Source organism: Anas platyrhynchos, chromosome Z (genome assembly GCF_047663525.1).
Source record: "Anas platyrhynchos isolate ZD024472 breed Pekin duck chromosome Z, IASCAAS_PekinDuck_T2T, whole genome shotgun sequence".
Classification (NCBI taxonomy): domain Eukaryota; kingdom Metazoa; phylum Chordata; class Aves; order Anseriformes; family Anatidae; genus Anas; species Anas platyrhynchos.
Window position 1 is genome coordinate 39,524,346 of NC_092621.1, and position 26,614 is coordinate 39,550,959.

Sequence of the window (26,614 nt, forward strand, 5' to 3'; positions counted from 1 at the left end):
GGCGCTCCCATTGGCTGTCGGCGCGGCCGGCCCCGCCCCCTCCCCCTCCCGCCGCCCCCTCCGTGGTGCAGGCGCTCGGCGGGGCGACGGCGGCGCCGCTCCCTTAGGCCGCGCCGCCACCGGGGCAGGGGCCTCCGCCGGCACCGCGCCGCTGACGGTTGTGACGGTTGAGCCAGCCGCCGAGCCGTTACCCGGCACCAACCGACGCCCCCCTCCTCCTCCTCCTCCTCCTCCTCCTCCTCCTCCTCCTCCCGGCGGCGGTTGGGGGCCGCCGGACGGGGGCTGAGGGCTGAGGGCCCGCCGCAGGTAGGCTGAGGGGGGTCGGGGCTGAGGCGCGGCGCGGCGGGGCTGGGGGTGGAGGGGGGGGCTCGGTGCTGCCCACCCCCAACCCGCCCAGCACCGGCTCGGCGGCGGTGTGAGGGCAGCGCCGCGGCGTTATGTAACCCGCCCCGGTCCCGCCGCTCGCCCCCAGCACGGGCACTTGAGGTGCGCAGCGGGAGAGAGGCAGACAGCGTCTGGGCTGCCGCCCCTGCGGGAGCGCCGCAGCTGCTGGGTCTTCGTCCTTTCAGCCGTCGAAGCCAGGCGGCTCCAGAGCCAAGCCTTGGTGCTGTCAGCCTGCCCCGATTTTGTACAGGTTGTAATTTGCTCCGAGGTGTATTTGGAAGCTTAAAGCGCTACCTCCGTGTGTTTGTGGTGTTTCTTTCTTCCTATTACTGGATAGACTTCCCCTGTGCTCTTTTCCGGACCCACCGCGCCTACTCTCCTAATAATTCTAGGACTTTAATCGTTTTACTTAGTACTTACTCGGATACTTACTTACTTTACACTAAATACTTTGTTTCTTCAGCAGATAACCTAGTATTCCTGCCCTTCTGTACCATGACAACACAATGCAGATGTTGAAACAAATATTAGAGTTTCAGTAGCGGTTTGACCTCAGGATCTGGCTGCATTGTGCTCAGTGAACATGCGAGGGGAAACTACATTAAAGTTTCTTATTTCAGCGGTGTATAATGAAAAATTATTATTTATAAAAACAAAACCCCACAACATGAATATCTTGCCTGTTAGACAGTTAGAACAACACTAAGATTTACAAACTGGCAGCAGTATTTACGAGTTTGACTTTGTTCTTTTGAATAGTTCTTATGAAATAAGTAATTTAATTTAAATACATGATTGGAATAATTTATATTTAATGTAAATACAAGATTTCTAGATAAGTGTTTGCAAGGGTTGGGCTTTCAAGGCTAAGCTACTAATATGTAGTGAAGTACTTAGAGATGTGAATAATAGAAGTCACTCTGTTGTTATGATTTGCAGAGGGAGGAGGACAGGAATAATTGCTTATAGGAAAGAACTATGTCTGTGTTATCCTAGGAATCACAATATAAATATAAGTATTTGAGGTGTTCTTTCACGTTGGATGAATTTTCCCCCGTCTGCTGTCAGCCTTAATCATAAGGTTAATTGCTGAAGAATGGATTAAAACTACTGCCTGTAGGCAGTTTTAAATTTGCCATTTTGTATGTTACTTTTTTATTCATGAGAGAGTTAGATAAATTTGATAAAATGATCTCTTTCTTTTAAATGCTGTCTCATAAAGGGTGGTTGATGCCGCTTGAGTTACCTTTGTTTCTTTGTCTTAAAGCAATAGTAAAAGTTAATGCATTACAGTTTTGTTTTGTTTTTTTTTTTTCCACTCATTTTTTTTTCCTACTTATGTAAAGTAAAACAAAATTCTGTACGGTTCTGAAGGGTATATACATTTCTCATACTATATTCTTTTTGTTGTTAGTAATCTTATAAGGGACTGCATTTGAAGAGCAGCACTGACATCTCTATTACTGAAATAACAAACAGAAGGTGAAATTGTTATGTTGTTAGGATGTGTTGATCTTTGCTTTGGAGATTCTACTGTAATAAGGGCAGAGTTTTACATCATACAAGCTTAAAAGGTGTTAGATTATAACCTAGCTCTTCACTAAGTATCTTAGAGCCCCATTAAAATTACTCATCTGTATTTGTGGAACTGTATGCTTGAGGTAATTTGTGGTGGGCGTTGTTTTTGCCCCAGTTTTAGTAACAGTGCAGATAAAGCATACGTCAAGCCTGTTTGTTATTAGACTGATTTTTAATCGGTTTCACTTATGATACTTTGTTCACACTCCATAAATTTTAGTTTACACTTAAAATAGTCATTTTAGACTGAACTATATGTCTATTAATAAGACTCTTGATCCCCAAGTGGGAAATCTGAACTGCTTTTACCAAGCAATGATAATTAATGATTTACTTGTGACTTTTTAAAATTGTATCTTAATTTCTGGTTGGGTAAGTCACTAGAAAATCATGTTATGTGTTTTCCCAGCCTTTCAATTAAAAAAAAGAAAAAAACCTCCAAACTTTAGGTTTAATCCCTTCCCTGAAGTATCTCAGCGGTATACCTTTTGAGAAAAGACAGTGCCTGTTCTAATTGAAGTGAAATTATGACATCTTGTGCATAACTACTAGGCTGAAATGCTGATTCAGTTGTACTTCTAAACAATGATATCAGAATTACACTATGCACCCTGGGGACTCTCTCACATCCTGGTTCCATTCCAGATCCGGACGTTAAGAACACACTCATGTGAATACAATGAATGACAAACCAGTTCCAGTATAATGAAAACATTGTTTGCATTTAGCTGAAGGTATCCTCCTGAGGAAGTTCAGTAGGTGTTTTGTGACAGATTTGTTCGGCTAGTGATGCTAGGGATCTCCTGCTTTTTAGGTCTTCAAAGTGGAGAAAAACAGCAAGTAGTTCTTTTAAAGAAAAGGTTGTTGCTAGCCATGGCTTAGGTGGAAAATAACTTGGGAATAAGAATCTCTAGTTTCAGTAAAGATAGTTCCCATTGGATTAAATGGTTGTTACGTGAAGTCTACACTGCTGTCTAGTACAGGAGAAAAGTAATACTTAAGCCATATTGTTCAGTATAAGTCATTTGCCATGTGTGGCTGCAGCCCATTTTTAGCACATTTAAGCTATCTTGGGGCACAGTACCACCTCAGCTGATTAACTGCAGTTACTGCAGTAATGTGAATTCCACAGGCCAGCTTCCAGTCTCTTGAAATGACTGTGACAAATAGCAAATATTTTCTGAGTGAAATCATATTTGTAGTGTTGCTGGGCTGTTTATAGTTATAAATAATGTAAATGCCTGTTTTAATTCTTTCTGACAAGTTGATCGGGAAGCTAGTAAGAAATTTTATGTCTGTTATTTTATGCTAGAATAGAATTATAATTCTTTAGGTTGGAAAAAACCTCCAAGATCAACTGTCCTGGGCACAAAAGGCCTTTTTTTTTTTTTTTTTTTTTTCACTTAAACTGTATTTTCTAGCTTTGGCCTTCAGCTTCTCTGAAAAGATGGGAAAATTTACTCAATCAATAGTTTTTGATAGAAATAGAAGTGTAATTAAATACTGGACTATGGATGGTACTTGGAAAAAAAAAATCCTGTTGAGGTGTTACAGCAGTTTCTCTAACTTGTTTCTCTACAGCATGTTCTCATGTGGGCATGAACTTTCTGATTAGAGGTGAAAAAAGTGTCTCCCTTGGTGCTTACAGCTGTAACAGACATAAAGCAGGAACAAACTTTGGGGCTGCTCTTTTGCATAAGACGATCTAAGCCTTTTGCGAATCCCTGGACCTCTTCAGTAGATCTCTTCCACTTGTCCTGTCTTGCAGATTGAAATTAATGTCCAGGTAATCTCACTTGAAAGGGAACAGATGAGCTATTACAAGTTTGAGTGACTACTCTTGCAGATTGCATAAATACATGAGGCTGTTGTTTCTTTAGCTGGCAAGTCATTTACTCAGGATTTGTTACTTGAGAGAAAATCTGCCTTTTTATGGGAGGCAGTGGCCCCTTTCTGCTGTCTCCTCTAAATTGGTAGTGTTGGTCACCCATGTCTAAATCTGATTTCCCTCTGTTTTGCAGAAAACTAGAGACTGGGAGTGAAAGCACTTGACTGTACCAGTTCTGGCAAATAAACTTTTTTATGCCATACAAAGGGCAATAGCATTCCAAGAATGCTCGTGTTGCATATTAGACTGTATTGCTGTGCTTGCTTACTACTATAAAAGTATATTTATGTGGCATTTATGCAGCAGTATACAGTCAATCTATACCAAATGGAATAGACGCATCCAAAATAAGGCTAATTGCTCAGTGATCTATATTGAAAAGTTCTTACAGGAGTGCTCTGTGAAGCTTTGCAAAAGAGAAACATACAGGCATGAAGACTATGCTTGTATAGAAGTCAGAGAACAAACTTTGAAATGTGATTTTAATATTGCCAGATACTGTAGTTAGCAGAAAGAGATTTTATTTTTGGTTTCCACAAGTATTTCTGAAACTGTGTAGGAACGTGGACATCAAAAGCTAATTTTTGTTGTTGTTGTTCCTGTTTTTATGTTTGGATCTAGCAGTTGAAACTGGTACATGAAACTGTAAGAGTGTTCCTGTTTGCATGACCTCGTAGGAACTGAGCATGAGACGTGGTAGAGTTGGGATGCAAAAGTTTTTGTTTTTCTTTTCAAGTTCATATGAAACATCAGATGCCTTCACGCTAGGAAAGTAAATACTTATCGTAGGTGTGCTGGTGTCCAGCATGGTTACAGGCAGATTACATCACCCCTCTTACCTCTGAGGAAAAAGTACTGTCACAACCAAGGATTCTTTTCCTCTTCCTTCTCCCTGATGTAAACTCAGTGCTTGTTTTTCAGAGCAGCTGTGTCTTTAACTACCTTGCTTTAGGTCTGTGTGTTTACTTTTTTGGTCTTTTTCAACCTCCCTCCTCTCCCCTTCCTACTCAGTTAATCAGTGCTTTAAATTGTTAGTATAGACTATGTAGATTTGCCAAGTATCCATGTTAGAGCATTTGGTTTAAAATGTTTTTGCTAAAGCATAGAATAAAAGCAGTTGTATCATTCAGGTGGATAATATAATCCCAATTCCAAATCACAAAAATGTGCAAGAAGGGAAAACTAAGCCAAAAATTTATTTGAACAGTGTGGAAACATTGGTGTCAGCCAGCACAGAGCTAGGCTGGATTTTAGTGGACTGAAAGTCTGAGTGCTTACTATGCAGGTAGAAGCATCTAATTTTGCCTCCTGAAGTTTTGGCCTTCACACACCTTTTCTACTGCTGATACCACCTGCAGGAGCCCATAACTCATCATGACAGTGTGTTCCCAGTATTTGGACAATGTGGTAGCAATTCTTGGCTATAGAGACCTGCATGGTCTTAGTATCCTGCAAACACTGCAATGTATTTTAATTGCTCTTTCTAACATATATTTGTCAAGGGGATGAAATCTTCTGTTATTGCCTGAAGGTGAGGGACTTCATTTCCTCAAAAGAAAATCTAAAACTCATGCATGTTCTTGCCTTGGGTAGTCATATCTTAGCTTTAATATCTGGCTGGAGTTTAGAGTTACCATTCTTCTTCAATAATATGCTCATCCTAAACTAGCTAATATTATCAAATAAGCTATTGTGTAGAAATTTGCTTACATATTTAAATCTGTGCTGTGTTTAAATGTTTCCACTAAAATTATGTGTTATTTTCGTGAGAGGTTAAGTTTACATTTTCCATTATTTTTTTCTTTTTATACAGGATTATAACTAGAAACTGATACAATTCTCTCTTCCTGTTTCAGACTAGAAGATGAATAATCTTTCCTTTAGTGAACTGTGTTGCCTCTTCTGTTGTCCGCCATGCCCAGGGAAAATCGCCTCCAAACTGGCATTCTTACCTCCTGATCCAACGTACACACTGATGTGTGATGAAAGTGGTAGTCGCTGGACTTTGCATCTCTCAGAGCGAGCAGACTGGCAATATTCTTCAAGAGAAAAAGATGCCATTGAGTGTTTCATGACTAGAACGAGTAAGGGTAACAGGATTGCCTGTATGTTTGTGCGTTGCTCGCCTAACGCCAAGTATACTTTGCTCTTCTCTCATGGAAATGCTGTTGACTTAGGTCAGATGAGCAGCTTTTATATAGGACTGGGTTCACGGATTAATTGCAACATATTTTCATATGATTATTCTGGATATGGTGCAAGTTCTGGGAAGCCAACAGAGAAGAATCTGTATGCTGACATTGATGCTGCTTGGGTGGCTCTTAGGACAAGGTAAGACACTGGTTGCCATGTTTATTTTCTAGCACTCTTTCTAAATGGTTGTACTTAATCTGCCTTAATGTATTTATATCAAAGCTGATTGGTGGCGTCTTATACCAAAGTCTTTGCCAGTATTGAGCAGGATTGGTGTATGGTGCTGATGATACTACAGAGAGTGAAGTGGGATGAAATTTAATAAGATATCATTCAGCCTTACTTGAATAATAAGAAGATAGCATTTATTATCATAGCTTGGGATCTCCTTAGCTGGAAATCTTAGAAGAGAAGAAAAACCTATAATAATCTTCCCAGTAACAGAGCCACTGGTATGACGTGGGTGATAGAATATGCAAATTTTTTTTTCTGATACTTAAAGGTCTTCATAGTGTTCAGACCCCATTTGTTTCAGAATTCAGACTAGCAGCTACAGCCTTTCCAAAAGATATTAAGCTACCCTAGCAAAATATGATGTCTGAGAGAGTTTGTAATTGATCTGCATAAATACCTTTATAGTGGGAACAAAAAAAACCAAGAAGTTCATCAGTGCTGTTAGCTCAAACAAATTCAAGAAAAAAAAAATCTGAGCTAGAAGGATGTTGTTTCCAAAGTTTCTGTTTTATGCCTCTGGTTTTGGGGGGTGGGAAAGTAGTAAGACAAAATACTGTGGATGTATTCTCTGATTATAGTTAGGAGTCCCAGGTATAAAGTACGTGCGGCACTGAATGTCTGCTGCTTAAATTTGAGAGCATTTTCTAATCATGGTTTGTTCAGTTTAAAGCAAAACTCTCACTGTGTTATGAGTACCCAAGTGACAAAAATATATTTGAAAATACTTTGTAATGTTCACCAAAAAGAATCCCATTATATTGTGTATATAATACACCAGAGAGCTGTGGAAAAACTGAATTCAATATAGTGCAGCCTATTATAGTTCAATCATCATAACCTGACTATGCTGTTTAATAATAAAATATCAGGGATATAAATTAGGCAAGTGTAGATTCTGTAAATCCTGTGAATTGGTAGTTGTCGTGGTGAATTTAAAACTCAATTTAATAATAACTGTTTCCCTATTATTTTGGAGGGTTTTATCCTTTTTCAGAGTTCTAAGTAGTTATTTTCTCTTGCATTTCTTTTACGTTATGAAAGGTAATTTTAATGTTATTTGTCCTGTTAAAGAAGTGTATTTCATTCATAGATTAAAGAAGGAACACTTACCATGAGCCTCATACATGTACAAACGGATAGGATGGCTATTCAGCCTTGTATTCTAAAACATCTGTATTGTCTTATCATATTTCTTTTTGGCATTTCTTTTTATTATAGAGGAATGTTGAGACTTAACTAGACATCTGCTTGGTAAGCCAAGAGCTGCAACAGGTGCTCTAGTGACTGTTCTGTAGTTGATGGGTGATCTGGAAGACAGCCACTTGATGAAATACCCAGTAGCAATGACCAAAATATAATGTGGTCTGTGGACAATGCTGAAGAAGGTCTGAATTGTTCAAGCATATTGGAAGAATGGAGACCTAGATGATGAAACTTAATCATTTGCTTTGAAGTTTCTAAGGTCTTTTTTTTCTAATTCGTAATGATCATCTCCATCTGCATTCTCACCACTTCGTCCCCTAACAATTTCTTCGTGAAAACCTAAGATGAATTGTGATAGCAAGTTGAATTCTTCCCTCCATCCTTAACTTATATCTTCTCTAACCAAATAAAATTAAGGTTCATAATAATATCCCATCTGAATACATCCTTTGCTGAACAGCCATTGAGGCTGTTGAGCCATATGTCTCTACATACATGTTCTATTTGCTTTTCCACCTGCTATTTGGAAATGACCTCACCTCAAGCTTATTTGCTGCCTGTGTGTTTTGTTATTTTTTTTCTATGTCTAAACTTCTTGTACTAACCCCCCTGTAGAAATAATGTAGGGTGTTTAAAGCTTGGGTTGGTCTAGCTAATTTCCATTCATTAAAAAGTGGTTGGTATTACTTGTTTCCACTGTGCTGCTTTCAACAACTTTCCAACTGGCAGTCCTGGTCTTGCTTTTGTATTTGAATGGAGCAGGGCAAAGTTCAGCACACGACTCTGGACATACTGTCTCATAGAGGATGGTTACCTTTCCATGGTATTCTTTTAAGCCCTGAGATGGTGCTCAGCTGCACTAAAATACTTGATAAATATCTGGACCAGAGACCTTTGAGCGTTTGCTGCAGCATTGATTTACTTTTCTAGTGTAGCCGGTTTTGTCAGCGTTGCACTGGCACCGTCTTTAATGTTTTATAAAGTTCATGTTCTTTAAAAACAAATTACTCTATGGATTGTTTGTCAGATAGATGTAAGTATAGCTGTAATTCCTTTGAAAGTCATGTTGATAGGAAGAGAGAGGAAGGGATCCTGGACTTACAAACAGTGTCTCATAGATCATGTGGTATGACAAAAAATGGAATGAAGAATTTGTGTCTGCTGGAGGTTGATCACAGCCACCCACAGCTCCCTCTGTTACCTTTTTTGAGAAATGGGGTCCCAGAACCCAGTATTGAAAGGTGTTTCTGGGCTTATTGAAATGTTCACGTAGCTGTCATTTCTACAGTTAATGCAGATGCTTGTGGTAGAGACACGTTAGTGTTAAGTTATATCTTGGAATAACAATCCTGATTGTCCTTCCTGCAAATTGGCACAACTTCCCTGTGGTGATTGGACATAAGCTGGAAATGGTCTGTGAAGTAATATTCAGGGTGATACTGAGATTACCACAAAATCATTTTCTTAAAAGTGGTTGCTGTAAGGGAATGTCAACATTATCGTTCTTGTAGGTGAATAAAGAGAGCTATTTTGGTACCATATCTGAAGAGGAAAACAGTAGATGCCGATTCTGAATTGTCCTTATTCCTTACCTGCTTTTAGTATTTTAATAGGACTCAGTAGATGTAAGTGACTATACCTGTGACTGCTGACTGTGGAAGATGGCAAGGTGATTCATTGGCATCGTGTTTGGGAAAGATGGACGCTGTTACATATTCATATGCATGGCACTATGTAAAAGCTGCAAGTGAGGACATTCTTTTTCTGACTGTCATAGCTACAAAGTGTTGAAATTCCAGTAGTCATTCTGGGATACGCCTATTTTCTGCTGCCCTGGACTCTGAAGGCCTTTGATGACACTGTAGGAAGGGTGGAAAGGTTTAACGAGCCTCAGGCAAATGCAGGGCAAGTGGCGCTCATTCAGAAATCTGAAGAGTTGCCAGAGTAGTCTCATGACCAGATTTAACTTTGAGAAGCCAAGCAGCCTTGGCATTGTTGCTTACCATGGGCTGCACAATGTTTGAAAAACTGCAGGATCTCACTGTCAGGCTGATGTGTCAGTGACAGAACATCTACAGTATGAACATAATTTTAGTCTATTTTGATGTTGGCTGAAAAGTGTTTTTTTAAGAGTTCACAGATTACATTGTTCATTCAAAAGTAGCTTTCTTTTATGCTAGGAGATGGGGTATTGCTTTCTGGTGCCTAAACTTTAAATATTTGGAGAGAGATTGAGTTTTTATTTAAATTGGTAGGGAAATGTAGCCTTAACTTATTGTGAAAAGAAATCTTGCCAATAAAACAAATGTACTAGCAGCATTGTAAGGTTTAAGAAAGTCCAAACCATCATGGAAGAGGCAAAGGATTTGTGGCTTGTTGATTACTACATGCATGGTTAGTGGATGCGCCCCTCTTAAAACGTACCTTCTTCTTTCTGACAATGTTGCATATTGTATACACAGAAGGCTGCACCTGAGTTGAGGAAGAACTATAAGCAACATTCCAGGCCATGAATGAAATTCATGTGATAGTTAAAGGTGTGGAAGATGTTTATCCTTCATGTTCTACAATTTGCAGCTGTAATTTCATGTGTTATATGAATGATGACAAAAGGTTCTGAAATGTGCATTTAAAACTCCCTCAGGATGTTCCTCTTTATTCCCTGTGCCCCAAGCACTGCTGTTAGTTGGTTAAAACTGTGTGTTGCAATAGCTTCACAACAGTAGCTTCTTAAGAGCATCTATTGCACCTCTTTAGTAGTATGAATCTGAGAGATACTATCAAAGATCTACCCTTTTAAGGGAGATTGTAGTGACACCTTATTTTATATTGTAAAGGGAGCAAGTCTTCCAGATAAACAGTTTATTTATCTAGATAAATAGTTTGAGGTAATAAGATAAACTGCTTTCTGTCTCCATCAGATGTATCAGATGCAAAATGGCAGGCACTCTAAGGGCCCACAAACCATACTATGGTAATTTCAGCTGGGTTTGGATTGTTAAAGGCAACTAAAGTCTTAAAAACAAAAACAAAACAAACTAATAACAAAAACACACACACACACACACAAAAATAAATACACATACAACACATACAAAAAATCACTACAGCCAGATGTGACTTTTGCTGTTCGCATGTAATGGTAATATTTATATTCAATAAAAAGGAAAATAGTAAGTGTAATATGGCTTGTTGCTTAAGATGTAGAAAAGGTCTTATTTACAGAGACAAAAATGTAAAGGAAATGGAAAAGGAGTTTCTGCTACGGCATATTGTGAAGGTAGTCACAAAGGAGGAAAAAGAAATATTTGTGTGCAGTTTAGTACAACAGAACACTAGTTCTTCTTTCCCTGCCAGAAGGTGAAAAGATCAGGAAGGAATGTTCAGAGTTGCCTCTATTACAAGACCCCGTCAATATCTGATCAGCATATGATTTCTCCCAGGAGAAATCGCAGGCTTTATCAGTGGCCCTGTGTTAGCTTGGGTGCTAGTACTTGGGAGTGGTGTGATGGTGCAGTTATGGTGGCATTCTTCCTTCTGCCCCTCCTGTGTCATATCACTTCATGTCTGACCCTAAATACAGTTGGCACAAAGGAGCCAAAAAGTAGCTGTCCTCTACTCAGGGATTGTTTCCTAAATCAGCTGGTGAAGCCCAGTGGGCACACTACATGGCTGAAGATACAAATAGGAAAATGGTACTGTCCTCTTTGGCAGTATCTTAGTTTAATAGTGACATTAACCTGTACCTTTAATGTGGTGAGTGCACAGAAGTTTGAGTACTTAGACTCTGTGTGAATGCTAGCAAGCTTTTGTCAGCAGAGGTATGTTTACTTTTACATTCTACATTAACTTGAAGAGCAGTATTTACATGTTTTCCATGCAGGGAACCCTTAGGTGCGTAAACATAAAGAAAGGATGAATCAGATGTTGAAAAGAATTGAAATTTCACTTACTGTGGGAACGAGAAAAATGTTATAGGCAGCCTTTAAACTGCTGAAAATGTCTAAATTCTATGCCAGATTCAGTCCAGAGTAAATTGTCCCTGACGAATACTGCTTTCTCTGAGAATGTGCATCTGGGCACAGCTACTTTCAGGTTTTTGTTCCAAGGACCATTCAGGTGATCATGGCTACAAATCCCCATATCACTGCCAACAGCAAAACACTGAAGGTCTGACTGTTCTGGCAGAATTTTTCTAAGACTACGTGAACAATCAGTAGTGTTACTGATTTGAGTCACTATTAATCTGACCAATGTAAAATCTTCCAAAGATGCCAACAGCTTTCACAGCATGTCTTTGAGCTCTTGGCACCTGAACAGGTGTTTACAGCCTATTACTTTGCCCTTCCTAAGGATGAATGGTAATTGTTAGGCACTGTGTAAGAGAAGCACTACTGTCACTTTTTCTTCATCTGACATTTCCTAGTTTGGGAAACCAGGCAAAGCTTTCAATTCATAATTCATAGTAATCACAGAATTATTGAATTAGGAATAGTAAAATTAGTAAATAGTAAAAAAAAAAAAATAATATATACATATATATATATATTTAAATTAGTAATCAAAAATAAGTTTATATTCAAAATATGATTATTTTGAATATATGTATCATTGCAATTTTTATTATTTATATTATTTGTCATATTATTTTTATTATGTATTTATTTATTTATATTTGCGTTCGGAATATTCATAAGTCTGAAAGCTTTGAACTACCTCCACCATGATAGGTTTCACTGGCTTTGTTTCCGGACTGTGAAACAAATAGTTTCTGAGGGATGCTGTGAAGGCAGTCTGGCTGTGGTGGAGAAAGCATTTATTGTGTTTACATTAAAGTAAACCTATTCATGGATTACTTCTTGTAGATACTATTTGGATCCATATCCTTCAGCCTAAGGTTAGGTAAAAATAGAGGGAAGAATAAAGACATTGGAGAATATATTCTTCAAAATGTACTTTTACGTTTTGCTTTAAAATTCTGTGCAGTGGTCTGCATATTCTAAAATTTGATATTTGAGGAAATGTGTGATCACTTACAGGGTTTTTTGAGAACTGTCATCACACACTCAATGTCATACTAATGCTGTGATGCGTGATTGCATACATACTAATGATGTATTTGAGTTCTGATTGTATGAACTGAAATACAGTATGAAATACTGTATTTTCAGAGTGCACAAATGTGATGAATTAGAGCTGTTGTAACAGTTCCCAGGTGTGTCAGAAGAGATAAAGAAATAGTGAGAGCTGCATCTTGTTTAGGTTTCAAAGCATTGATTCATTGTTTTGTAGCGTGTGTTGGAATTTTAAGAAAGTCTTCATTAATCAGACTGAATGTTTAGTGTGCTCCAAGAACTTTTTTGAGCAGATGGTTTGCTGTTGATGTCAGACTGATGATTGAGTCTTAGTGTTTTAGAACTCTTAATCATTAGCAGTGTTCCCTAGAAAGAGTTCCTAGGGTAATCAGCAAATTAAGTAGTCATGGTATAGGTTGAGTCAATGGATGTTTGTGATGATACTTTTACAATTTTTATGTTTTGTTCTTGCAGAACACTAACTCTTTTTATTTATTTAATTTTAAGTTGTGAGTAGAGAGGGTTTTAGCCTTAACTTAGAAAGCTAGTGGAGTGCCTAATGAGTTTTGGGGTGCTAATGATTTTTACATTGTTGCTTAGATATAATTTTGTTTTTCTTGATCTTTCTAGATTATCTGTTTATAAGTCAGTGTGTTACCACCTGTAGTAATACATAACAGACTGTATTGCAGATGTAACATACAGAGCTTGTTTTCTGGCTTATTGAAAAGTACTAACAGATTTTTTTTCTTGGTAATTTGAATATTTTGGTACGTGTGAGAAACATCTTTTTTCTCTAATATTCTTGGGTTTGAGACTTGTAGACCTTTTTTATGTAGTACTGCATAGTTACTATCCAGACGTCCATATTTATAAAATATTGGAATTTTTTCTTTACTTCAATTTTTCTCTCTTCTGGGTGCAAGTAAACCAGTTTGAGAATTCTGTAGGTATGTCTTCTTGTCTGATACAGCTCTCCTGGCTTTGGCAGAAAAGATGCATACATTTATTGTAGACGAGGTAATGGTTGCACCTTCCTTAACTTCAACTGAAAACAACAGGTTGTCAGTCCTTTTAGGAATTTTGTCAGTTGGCAGATAACTTATTGTATGCTATTCCATAATGTTGTTAGACTAGTGTAAATCAGCTGAACAGGCTTCTGATAATATGTGAGAACAATGTTTGATTATTTTACATTTTTTGAATGCAGTTCAGTATCTCTTCCTAAGTAAATTCAAACAAAGGTATCTAGATAGACACTCTTCTCCAGTCTGAATCTGTACTAAAAGGACTTTGCTGTTATGTATCAATGTGTAAATAGTTCATTTCTGCCTGGGATGCTATCCTTGCCAGCACAACCATCTGCTTATAGACCTTTCCAGTACCATGGTGTTACTTGGCAATCAAACCATCTTCGTATCCTGGTGCATAAAAATGTTTTAATGACTTGAGTGGGTGCTAACAAGATGTTGTACAACTCTTTGGTCAACCTCAGTTACAGAAGAAGTAAAGGTTTTCATCTTACTAGGAGGAGAGCCTGACTTTAACTTTGTAGTGGTTGTTGAATTGTATTAATTGTGAGTTAGCTTAGGTATTTCCTTTGGCTAACCTGCCTGTCAAACTGTGATGAGAAAAGTATCTCAGCTGTTTCAGAGAATGTATAATATTTTGGCCGTTGTCTGTATGGGCATGTATTTCCTATGAAATTGCTGAGTACTCTTACTAGCTTGCAGTTTTTAGCAGATAAAGCCCAACACAACTTGCAGGTTTGACTGTCATCTACTTGAAGATATAGAGCAAATATGGCTGTAATCAGTTTTCTGTTGTAGCTTGACTGGAGCTAGCAATAAAGGTACTCAGCTAGCATACAATTTCCAACTGCATTCATAAGGCAAAAAATATGCTTTAAATGCAAAGTAAGTCTTTTAAGGTCAGAAATGTTTGAAAATGTACTTCCTTGTTCTTCTACCAGCACCTGTTTCATCCTTTTTAGGAAAGTAGTGTACAGCAATGGTTTGTTTGCTTATTTGTGTAATTGTTCTTAGCTATTTCGTTCTATATGCCATTTTTGTTAATACTTTTGGTCTTTTAGGTACGGAATCCGCCCTGAAAATGTGATTATATATGGTCAAAGTATAGGAACAGTACCATCTGTGGATCTTGCTGCTAGGTATGAAAGTGCTGCTGTAATTCTTCATTCTCCACTGACTTCAGGAATGCGAGTAGCTTTTCCTGATACAAAGAAGACATATTGCTTTGATGCATTCCCAAAGTAAGTAGTTAGATTTTTTTTTCTGCATGTGTTTTTTTCTATTACAGCAGTTTTATACTAGGGAAACTGGTATTATGACATTCTCAGAGTTTTCTTTCAAAGGCTTAAAAAATAATAATCAGAGTGAATAACAATAATAAGAAATGTTTGATTTGAAGGTGTTTCTAGAACTTTGTCTTCTAGGTTTTTCTCATCTCCAATCATTGCAGTGGGTATCTGTAAAAGAAGTGATTAGTTTTCCTGTGTATGTAACTCCTAATACCACTAATACTAACAAGCAGTTCTCTTCTAGTGAGTTGTTAATCTTACTCTAAAGTCTTTTGCATGTATTTCAAAAATTAGTAAATACAGGAAAAAATAAGTAGACCTTAACTGAAGAAAATTCCTGTCATTTATTTCAGAACTGTGCCATTAGTTGACCAATATGGACTGGTATACTTGGCTCAAGGAATACCTTGAATTTTGAACATTTAACTTGAGACTTTTTCCCCACGTATTTAAACATTAGAAGCCAAAATTCTTTCTGTTCTGGCAAGCATGCTTTTTATTGAAAAATTCTGAAGTGGTATTTTCATCAGTTCAATGACTACCTTTTATTGATGTTAAAAATCAGTGAATACCACTTTCAGATGGATTACTCTGTTCTTCAATCATAATAGTTTTCACAAGTATTTTTCCTTCCTGTATAGTTTTACATGGGCTAATGTAAGTGTTCCAGGATGTTGATAAGTTTTAATTTTCTGATAATTTAAAAAGCTTTAACATTAAATAGTCAAAACTACAATGTGTAATTAAAAAAGTGAATATGAATCTCTGGTCCTTGAAAATTTAATAAAACTGATTATGTTCATAGATATAATCTTTTTCTTACAGCATTGACAAAATTTCTAAAATAACGTCTCCTGTGTTAATTATCCATGGGACTGAAGATGAAGTAATTGACTTTTCACATGGCCTAGCATTATTTGAACGTTGCCAGAGACCTGTAGAACCACTGTGGGTAGAAGGAGCGGGCCATAACGATGTGGAGCTCTATGGACAGTACCTTGAAAGATTAAAACAGTTTGTGTCACAGGAACTGGTGAACTTGTAATTTTCTTTGTATATTTACATGCTTTTTAATTTCACTGCAGAACTGCACGCCTTGATACATATATAACATAAAACCTGAAGGTTGTGTTTTCAAATCATGTTGGTTGCCTTCATTAAATGCACAGGTAATGATTTGTCAACATAATTAATGAAGGTTTTAATGCCAGTATTATAAACTGGAATTACACGATCATACAGTCAAGCTTGGCAGTTCATATTACTTTGTGTGTGGTTTTTCTTTTCAGATGTACAAAAAAATCTCAAGGAGTACTGTATGAAATTTTAATTATATAAAATCAAGTGCTGTAAAAGTGTTGCCAAATGCTTTAGCATATTAAAAACAAGTTTATAAATACTTTTTAAACATCTCAAAACGTACTGTGACTTACTCTATTGCACAGGTGTAAATTAAAAACCAGACTTCTAAGCAGTTGTCTTGTAAAAATGCAATAGCCATGAAATTTGAGCAATTACTCATGTAAGTAATAAGAACAAGCAGTCACTGGAAATAACCTGTGCCATATTATGGAGGGAGGGGATCAAAATCTCTTTGCATATATTTCTCAAAGAGATCAAAATCTTTTTGCATATATTTCATATCTTTTGTGGTTAGTTAAATTTTAGTTGTTTTGTTTTTTTTTGTTTTCTTTGCTTTTTTTTTTTTTAACCTGAAAAGGACAAATTTGTCCATGTGTCTTCTCAGCAGTCCTAATCTTGCCAAAATAATATCACAAGTTACCATTGTAACAACATAAATCTCATTCACATAATTTCTACTGAGGCCACTAAGTACTACTTTGAAACCATTAAGGCTTTTAGAACCTAGAAAGCTTTGTGGGCAATGTAGTTTTAAACACTGATTGGTTAGAGATGCAATATTTCAATAGAAAGAACCTGGAAGTTTATCCAACTTTGTAATAAATAATTTGCAACTTCGGAATAGTCTGTTCAGACTTACTTTTGGATGTTTAGTGTAAAATTTTTTTTGGTTTGGGTATTGTATGGAAATCTTACTAATTGGTCCTTGACAGGATGGGAGGAGGGACAAGAAGAGAATGTTGACATTTTTCTATTAATTCATAATAAAATAAACTGTAAGTTGCCTTTCCCTTGAATGCATTTTGCTTGAATAAAACTATGAAAAAATAATGCCATGTAGCCTATTTGTAAACAAAGTAATATTCTGACGATACACACTGTGCTTCTAATTTTAAGGCCTTATGTAGTTTAATTGTTCTACTTGTTTTGTGATTGAGACTATTGTATAATTAAATGTAGCATTAAGTATTGTGAAAACTTTGGTTCGATTATGTTGATTAACAGTAAACAATATTCCACACACTTGCTGTTCTTCATTTCTTTTTTTTTTTTTTTTTTTTTTTTAAGAAATAGCAATAGTTGCTGGTGATAAAATAAGTATCTCCACTTTACTCCAAGAAATCTGAGAAGTAAAACAGTAATCCACTGTTAATAATATTGGCACATTTCTTTTATCATCATCTACTGTTCTGATCACCTTCCTACTCCTGTGCATTGTCTTATTTTCTGCTGTCGGCTGCTCAACATACAGCTTTCTTGCTGCAGATTTCTTCATATTCATTATTCTATAATGAATTTAAGTTTAATTTTGAAATCTCCAGTGTCTTCTCTTGTGCTGTCTTGAATATAAACAAATTTAAGCTTGTTCTCGGCTATTTTTTGTTTGCCTTTCTGGTCAAATAGGAATCAGTATGTTCTGAACTTCAAACTAGTACTCAGATACGTTAGAGTAGATTTTCACCCCAATCCAATATTGAGTTGGAAATGCTCTTAAATAGTTATGTAAATCAGTTCTATTACATCATACTTTATATACAGTTGATTTTATTTTCTTACTGCCTTTTAGACACTATCTGTGATTTAGATCGAAATACTTTCCCTTAAGTGTTTGAATGCTTGAAGTCTTCAGAGCTTCTTTCAGAAATACATACAAATAAAGATTGGAGAACTCTGAATACTGATACAGAGTGGCTGGTAGTACTACAGATTGCAGGCAAATGATCAAGTGTCATCACAAGATCTGACTGCTGAGAAATATTATGGCACCCTCTAATTGAAAGGACAGAATAGGTGGCCTAGCCACTTTGCTGCTCTTGTTTCTGTTTTGTTGAGGCTGAACAAAAGGCCTGACTAGCACTGTGTTGTCTTCAGTAGATGCAGCTGTGCCAGATTACAGTGGTGAGTAAAGATTCTGGTCTCTTTGGGACCACTTATGCATTGTTAATTACTGCCAGTTTGTTCCAATTTGTATTTTACACCTATATTTTTCAGATAAGTTGTTTACTGAAGGAATTAAAATAGCTTTTATGCACAGCCTAGCTTGTGTTGAGAGTTATATTATGACAACAAACATGTGACTGATGTAAAGCAACTCTGAGCTGTTGCAGCTTGGAGGAAAACAGTTGACATGGCAGTTGTCTTGCCTTTAAACCATCATTTTGGTGAGATTGACAATAAGCTGTTGTTTTGTTATAAAAGCAATTGTCTCATGGTACATAAGAGTTGATTCAGCATTCATTAATAGCACAATGTCTTTATTTTACGGAAAATGAAAAGAGCATTGTGAACCTTGTGGTCTTATTCTTTTTTTTTTTTATTTGTTTAGCCAAATATTTGACAGTAAATTCTTCTTAGTTCTGTAAACCTGGCAAATCACCTTTTAAAAAAACTCTATTTCTATAAACTATGATTACTCACTAAAGGTGTGGTCTTTTGGGGCATGTTTTGAGCCTACGCTATCTCACTCCCAGCCACAGATTTTAAGAAATAAATAACGCCATGATCTCACTTCTGTTTACTGTTCTCATGTGGCAGCAAAGTGCTCTAAGTATATGTTCCGTTAGCTACTCTTACTAATGGATTTCCAAGTTAATTTACTTTTTTTAAGAACATGAAAAATTGGGCTCTTTTAATTGAATGTTATTGTGCTACAGAGCTAGCTACTCAGTACCTCACTACAGAACTACATCTTTTTTTCAGTGTGTGGTATGCATTGGTAGTGGAAGGTAAAGTGACAAAACTAATTAAGAAGTAAGGTAAGTAGTGTTTGAGAATCAGAGGAGGAAAATGCAACCTGCATAACTTGGGGGCTGATCTCCTTGAAAGCAGTTCTTCAGAGGAGGACTTTGGGGTGGACAAGCTGACTGTGAGCCAGCAATGCACTATCACAGCAAAGAAGGCCATCAGCACTCTGGGCTGCATTAGGAGGAGACTTGCCAGCAGTTTTAGAGAGGTGAACCTTCCTCTCTACTGGGTGTGGGGTGAGACATCTGGAGTGCTGCGAGTAGAAGATGCAGAGTTTCCATCTTTAGGGATACTCTCAGCTCAGTTTATGGAACACAGCTCAGGGCAACCTACTGAAGTTGACCCTTCTCTGAGCTATGTGGGTTGGACTAGGTAATCTCAAGATCTTTCAGCCTCAGTTGTGCTGTGATTTTGTGAAATATGGTATGGAAATCCTTTAGATAATTGGCACTATTCATATTTGTACATCACTGTACACCAGCTCAGAATCAGAGACTCGAATGATAAGGATGATAGGAATTATGTTTATTGACAGCCTCCCACTTATGATGTTTCAACTTTCAGCAGCAGAAAAGCATCGAAGACTGCTACAGGAAGTGCCCCTGTATTTTTTTTATCCTGAGATTGATATGCTGCTGGTTGATATGCTGCTGTTGGGACTGATTCTAATACCAGAATTTGTACTATTGATAGTGTTATCAGAGCTTGTATTGCTACTCTACCGCTAAAGGAAGGTTGAAAAGTATAAACAGGCAATCCTGAAAAAGGCAAATGTCTTTGCCTTTGAAAGAGGTCCTGGACCTTCTCACAGGTGGGAATATTGCTGCCACAACTGTTCCCTTACGACCTTTGTGTTTAGCAAGCAGTAGATAAGCCCAAACAGGGATAGTGGTTTTTTTTAAATAAAATTGGTTAGTAAAGTTTGGTTTAATCCACTTGAATAGTGTTTGTAAGATGCAAGTGAAAAATTTGTGTTCTCACTGGAGGTGAGAAAAAAACACATGCAACTTTGAGCTACCAGCTGAATCAGGCTTGCTCTTCATTTAAATAGTTTGAATATTTGACACTTCATCAAAAGTTATCCTGAAGACCTATTGAGCTGACATAGCATCAGAGTGACATTCCAGCATGAAAGGACTTCTTGACATGTAGAACAGGTTTGCATTGAGACAATATTAATTGTAAAGAAACAGTGTTTCCCTCTGAAGAAATACCATTGTAAGATTATGATAAATTATCCACTCTATTTTTTGTCTTCAGTTTTCAGGTAAGATCTTTTGCTCTTTCTTTCTGTTGAAGGATGTAAAATTCTAAAATATGTCTGATAAATTGCCAGTGAAAATGCTTTAAAAAATGGATGGTGTAAAAATTCACATAGTGTAAAAATTTATTTCTTTCCAGGGAGAAAGGCGTCAACCTTAAAACGTATTCAGCATCAGGTTTTCTCTAGAGGTGTTAGTATGGTATTTTAACCTAATAATCTATTTCAAAATAATTAGAAAACATCAAAAAGATTTTGCTGGCTAGAAGAGGTTTTGTGGTTGGTAAATTAGGTATCATACAAATGGTTATGTGATTTTTACAGCGTCCCATTAACAAATGTTTCTTGCTTACTGAAAGCAGTGGGAGTTGTAAGACTACTGTGAGCTATTTAGAATTGAATATTTTATCTTTGACTTTCAGACTACAATTTCAAGTTCCTTAATATCAACCAATATAAAGCAGGTGTCTATGTATGCACATGTAAATATATGTATGCATATGCATACACAGACACACAAAAAGGACTATGCTAGAACTGAAAGTACAAGTTTTTTAACCATCAGCACAGAAGAGAAGATACTGAAGAGATTATTAAGAATCTGATCATCAGTTTGTCTTCCTATAGTGCTGGAAGCTGTGCATATTATGTTAGGTAGGTTGCAGTGCCCTTTGTCCTACAAGAGCATAGGTCATATTCATATGAGTGTGGAATCAGCCTCTCTTGTTGGGAACAATGTTGAATCTTTTTTTTTTTCTTCCAAAACCATGAAGCCACAAACATTTTTGCCCTAAGCTTTCATCTGGAGTCAGGTAAATGGTGGATTTACTATACTGTTCTGAAAAAGCTATGCCAGTGATCCAAATGAGTTTTAAGCTGTAACAGTATTAAAATTTTATTACAAATAAAAAGATGAATATGATTTGGTTAATAACTCTTGTGGTACCTCAAAGGCATGCAACAGTAATACAAGTCTTTCTCAGCTCTCTTTTTAAAGCATTTTTCTTGGTTGGGCAAGTCATCTGCTTTTGAAGATCATACAATCCAAATATGCTTTAAATGTGAAGAAGTTGTAAGCCATCCCAGAGAGAGCAAAAGAATGTGGATGCACACCACCAGAAGCTTTTTCAGATTACTGATTTGGAGGCACATGCAGTGCTTAGTGAGTTAGCCCCAGTTCTTGATTGAGTTCCTGTGGCCCATTTGGTAGATGCTGCACTGTTCAGAATAGGATCCGTGCTGCTGTCTGCTGAGGTCGCTGGTCTGAAATGGCCTCCCAGACGATGCTATTATGTTTTGTTAATGGGCATGTTTTCATTTATTAGAAGCACTTCCAGGAAAAAAATTGAGCAATGTAACCTAAGTGCTGACAAGAGGCATTGTGTTTTTCAGAACGTTCTGCTACACAAGGCAGCACGTGGGTAGTGCTAAATATACAGTTTACTCCTTTATATGGTATATGGACAACTCTCTTGTATCATGCTGTACAGAGAAAGGCAGAGTATTGCATGGTTTTCTTACTAGATTTCTTCTTGTGTTGTGGTAACATATTTAGTTAGCAACAAGTTTGAATAAAAGCTGCTACCTGTCAGAGATTTTGTGGCCACTTTAATGACGTAACACAGAACTTGGAATCAGAACAGAAGGATAGATGAAGAATAAAATTTTAAAAACTCATATTAATTCATTTTATGTTGTTGTATGAACTCCCTTTTTTTTACAACTACATAAATGAACCAAATGCAGACTTGTTTCCTATTATTGCTTCGTCAGTGATCAACAACTTCTGGGCTGAGTCGTCTTCTTTTTCTGTGTGTTCTTTGTGAGGATGTGGCCATCTATGAGAATGTATGTGTTTAATAGTACTTTTGTTCTTCTATCTGAACTGTAACACCATTACTGAACTGTAATTCAACTGTAGGCTAAATAATTGGAATAAGTAGTAACCAGGAACCACTTCAGCATATAGTGCATGTACAGACTACAAGGTGCAGTGTGTTTATTTAAGTGTTTGATAAAATATAAGGAAATTACATGTTTCCATAAGTTAATGTCAGTTCATAGAAGAATCTAAGTTAGAAATATGTGTTATATATGTACAGTTTTACTGGAGTCAGTCATGAATGTTTATGGCAGCCAAGGATTTGATTCTTATTCACAGTAAATGATTTAACAGTCTGCACTTCTTTTCTGTGCTTTTCTTTTATGTTTCAAAGAGTTGTTTTTGTTTTGTTTTCCCTGTTATATAGTATGTAGATCTAACTAAAGAAACAATTTTAGTTATGATGATGGGAGCTGATCCACCCTGCTGGGCTTCCATGAAACACAGGGGTCTTTAGTTTTATATTATTGCAACTTCTTGCACTATATAGACTGCATGTAAAGCGTCAGGATATGGGTGCATAATATATGTTTTACCTTAAACAAATGTATTGATTACTTTTGTTGGTTGTTCTGCAATACCCTGTGATCTTACCTACCATAAATGCAGGATTGCTCATCCTTCTTTCCTTTAATTGTATCATGCTTCTGTGTGGGTCTGAAAATGCAGAGTAGCAGCAAATATACTGTAAATGCTTCCTTGCAGTAAGTTCTCTAAAAATATAAGAAATGCAGTAGTGAGTCAGTTCGGTTGTCCATCTGTCCCAGTATTCTGTCTCCAATAGTGATAGTCACAGATGTTATTTAGGAAGGCAGGCCATGCAGACCTTCTTAAATTATTGAACAAGAAATGATAAAGGGTACATTCAAACTTGCGTCTTTTAATATCTACTTATGTTTTGTCTGTGAATGTTTATGCCCCTTTTAAAGTTGTTGCTGCTGCTGTTCTGTGAAAACAAATCCAAGAATTTCAATGCTCACTGTACAGTAAAATAATAACAATAATAAAAAATAACACTACTTTATTTTCTCTGTTTAAATCCTTGTCTTACAAGTTTCAGTGTCCTTCATTTCTAGTTTGCAGGATTTAGTAAACAACTCTGCCATCATCTTAGCCATCTTACTGCCTGCCAGCAGCTTTCTCTCCATTTTTATTTGTAAGACAAGTGCTCTGCCTCCTTAATCACTGTAGTTATTCTCTGCTGTGTTCTGTATGAGAAGCAGTAAGGGGAACTGTAAAAAGAAACTGCATTATTGAATATGTGGCCACATACTTTCAAATAAACTGATAGAGAAGAGCCAAACTTTATAAATTACAGCATTTAGTACCGATTGTGTATATGGATTAATACTTCTATAGACATTTTTACTTATTTTTAGTTGTTATCAGGAAAAATAAGTAACACAGAATGCTGATACTGTTTCTACAGTATAATAATTCAGAAAAAAAAAAAGGAAGGAAACGTCAAAAAAGGAAATGGTTATCTTCAAAAAAGTCTTAGATTTTTTTAACACTTTTTTAAAGCAGTAAAGCCATGTGTCTACATATATTTTGAGTATGAATTTAAATATTCATCTTTAATTCTATAGTGAAGTTATCTGGTGTATACTGTAGCGTTTTGATATCTTTTAGCCAAAGGTGTGTGTAAATATAGTTCATATAGCAACCCTTTATTTTAACTTTATTTATTCTAAGATTTATTCTAAAAAGTATATGTGTATATATATATATCTTTCCCTCAGTATCTACATCAATATTTTATTGCTTACATTGCATTATAGCTGATAATTTCTTATGACATTTTGTATGTGGAAACACCTAGAGTAACGTCTTTTTGAAAATGGCAGCAGTGGTGAAGCAACTACATGAATAACTTCAGATTTCAAGATGCTGTGACTTTTGACCACTAAGTTGCACGTTGCCAGACTGCTAATTGTTATGAATCCTGCTGTAACACTATAATTGAAATAATACGTCCTGGCATGTAATTGCCACCTGTGAGTATAGAAAGCCTTTCTTTGAATTGTCTTGTTCTTCAGCTGAAGCTCACAGGCACATACCTGGTTTCTCACCACATATTGTTACTTGCTCCCTCTTTTTGCCTGCTTCGTCCTCTTTGCCTGTTGCCATGCTGGTCTCAGTGCTTCATGAGCCCGGGCATCCTCCCAGAAACCTCTCAGCCTGCTGCCAGGAGTGGATAAGGCTTCACTGGTGGCACGCTGCATTGCATATTTTGGTGGTGCAGAGGACCTCAGGCAGGAAGGGACTTGCTGCAGCGTGTGGTCAGCTATTGCTACTCTGGCTGGAAAAGGCTTGCTGCCAAGAGAACGGGTAGCCGGAAGGCTAGAGGAAACAGAACACCACAAAGGCATGTCTCTACTCCCAAGTATTTCTCTTCCCTCCTGTCATGGGAAAAGAAAATAACAGGAAAGAGAGGATGTGGAAAATGCAAGGTCCCAGCGGGGAAAAGAAAAAAGGTTAAGGTTGAGGGAAATGGACAATGGGAAGGCCCAACGATGGCTCTGCAAGTAAGATAAAGGGGGCTTGCGGTTAGGTAAAGGAGGGGAAAAAAGGACAGGGGAAAAAAAGGAGGGGAAAGAAAAGAGGGGAATGAGACAGAAAAAGGGGAGATGTTGGGAATACGGAGAAGTGTGGCAGAACTAGACAAAATGATAAGAAGGAAATAAAAAGGCAAAAGGACGTATGAGCTCTGGTTTTATAAAATGTTTTTTTAGATTGAACTAGTCCAAATAGGAGGGAAAATGTACAGGACAGAAAAGTGCCAGATATAACTGTAAACAGAGATGAAGTAGGAAAATAGAAAAATAAAAAGTGTCAGAAAAGAGAGGAGGGGAATAAACACTACAGATTTACTACTTTTTTTCCCTCAGTTCTTGTGCATTGTCACATGTCCTTGGGAGAGTACTTGATTCTGATTTAAAAAAAAAATAAAAAAAATTTTAATGACAGCAAGTCCTCCTTTTTTTTTTTCATTGTTACCATTACTGTACTATGAGTAGACCAGTGGTCTCCAAGCATCTTGGATCATGCACCTCTAAAACATTTCATTTTGAGCAGGCACCCCTGATACATGTATCTATTAATTTATGAATTACGTAAATGCACAGCTGTACTAGAATGTTATGTACATTATAAAAATATACACAAGTTAAAAAGACTAATGAAGATGGTGTATGCACAATTTCAAATTTAGTTTTATTTATTAGTGGTACAAAAACATATTCTTCCTATACCACAGTGAACTGTCTTGCACACCCCCTAGCGTGCATGTACCTCTTCCCCCACTACTTTGGACACCATTGGAGAGCACTGTAACAAAATGTTTTAAGCTCTATAATGAGGTCCCTGCAAAGTTATTGTTGACATTTCTGGTGGCCTTGGTGATATCACAAGGTACAGAGCTGTCTTGGTGCTTCATGGCAATGGAATCTGGGTGTTTGCAGTCCTGCACAGGAACTGATCCTAATATAGCTATTTAGTACAATAGAAAAACAAATAACGTGGTCATTCAGTCTGACCATATTTGAAAGTTCTAGGTTCTTATTTTGTTTTTATTAGCTAAAAGGACCAAAATTACAGTTTTCCAAAAACATAGACAAACCGTTCTGAAGGCAGTTGCCATGATTTTGAAGCTTCCAGTCTTGCTACAACTAATTACACCTGAAAGTATTTTCTGAAGACATTGAGAATTTTAATCTGTTTTGGGTCTTTTATATTCTTAGAAGAGTCTTCACAAAGTAGGAGCTGTAAATCAAAGTGGGTTTTGTAAGCCCTTTGAACCAGACCTGCAGTCAAGCTCCAGTTGCCCAGATAAGATTAACTGCTTCAAGGGTAACTTTGTTTACATGTGTTGTATTTTAAATTTCTAATGTGTTTAATGTAACATATTCATGGGAAATTCAAACCTTCAATGGTAAATCATACTGTGTTTTCTTGAGAAGTGTATGTCTGAAAACACCTGCCTTCATTATGTTATCTTTCCATGTGCTTTCCTGTAGAAATTCATATAACAAAGGTTATGGGTAGGTAACAGCTGTAAGTAGACAGAGAATTGTTTAAATAAAACTTCTTCATTTCTGTTTAATAATGTTTACATATATTTTTTTACTGATACACATTTTATTATGCCTAGAAGCAGCAATTCTGTGCACTAATGAACAGCAAACATTGACAGTGAGATACAAACATGCTAAAACAATGAATTTATTAAAGTTATTTTTAGATGAGATTACAGTTAAAAGCATTCTAATTTTGGTTATGCCCGTTGCTGACATATGCCCTACTTGCTAGATATTAATACATTAAACATGCTAGGATGAAAAAACTTTATTACAGATAGTCTAGCTGATACTGTTCAATGGGAAGGCTCTGGCTTTGAATGCTGTAGGAATATGTGATCATCTATCTATGCTAGCAGGAAAATTGGCAAATGATACTACTCTCTTTAGATAAATTTATTCTTATGTTT

The 26,614-nt window shown here is 36.9% G+C and overlaps 1 protein-coding gene across 3 annotated transcripts; it reads left to right on the forward strand.

Annotated features, from left to right (window-relative positions):
* The first annotated feature begins 26 nt into the window (after positions 1-26).
* ABHD17B (abhydrolase domain containing 17B, depalmitoylase) lies at positions 27-17,260 on the forward strand. 3 transcript variants are annotated; one of them, XM_038170810.2, is made up of 5 exons: positions 27-306; positions 3,544-3,748; positions 5,707-6,181; positions 14,648-14,827; positions 15,701-17,260. In XM_038170810.2, exons 3-5 carry the CDS (start codon positions 5,715-5,717, stop codon positions 15,918-15,920), a joined length of 867 nt encoding a protein of 288 aa, XP_038026738.1. In that variant the 5' UTR covers positions 27-306; positions 3,544-3,748; positions 5,707-5,714; the 3' UTR covers positions 15,921-17,260. The 3 variants fall into 3 exon arrangements, with proteins under 3 accessions (XP_038026738.1, XP_038026737.1, XP_038026740.1); XM_038170809.2 differs by lacking the exon at positions 3,544-3,748 and having other exon boundaries at positions 28-306; XM_038170812.1 differs by lacking the exons at positions 27-306; positions 3,544-3,748 and adding an exon at positions 349-634.
* Positions 17,261-26,614: the final 9,354 nt, after the last annotated feature.

What these genes read in the sequence shown, in the direction of transcription:
- ABHD17B (XM_038170810.2), top strand. Translation starts at nt 5,715, where the DNA reads ATGAATAATCTTTCCTTTAGTGAACTGTGTTGCCTCTTCTGTTGTCCG. An exon ending in TGGGTGGCTCTTAGGACAAG is followed by an intron (nt 6,182 to 14,647) that starts GTAAGACACTGG and finishes TTGGTCTTTTAG; the next exon opens with GTACGGAATCCGCCCTGAAA. An exon ending in TGCTTTGATGCATTCCCAAA is followed by an intron (nt 14,828 to 15,700) that starts GTAAGTAGTTAG and finishes TTTTTCTTACAG; the next exon opens with CATTGACAAAATTTCTAAAA.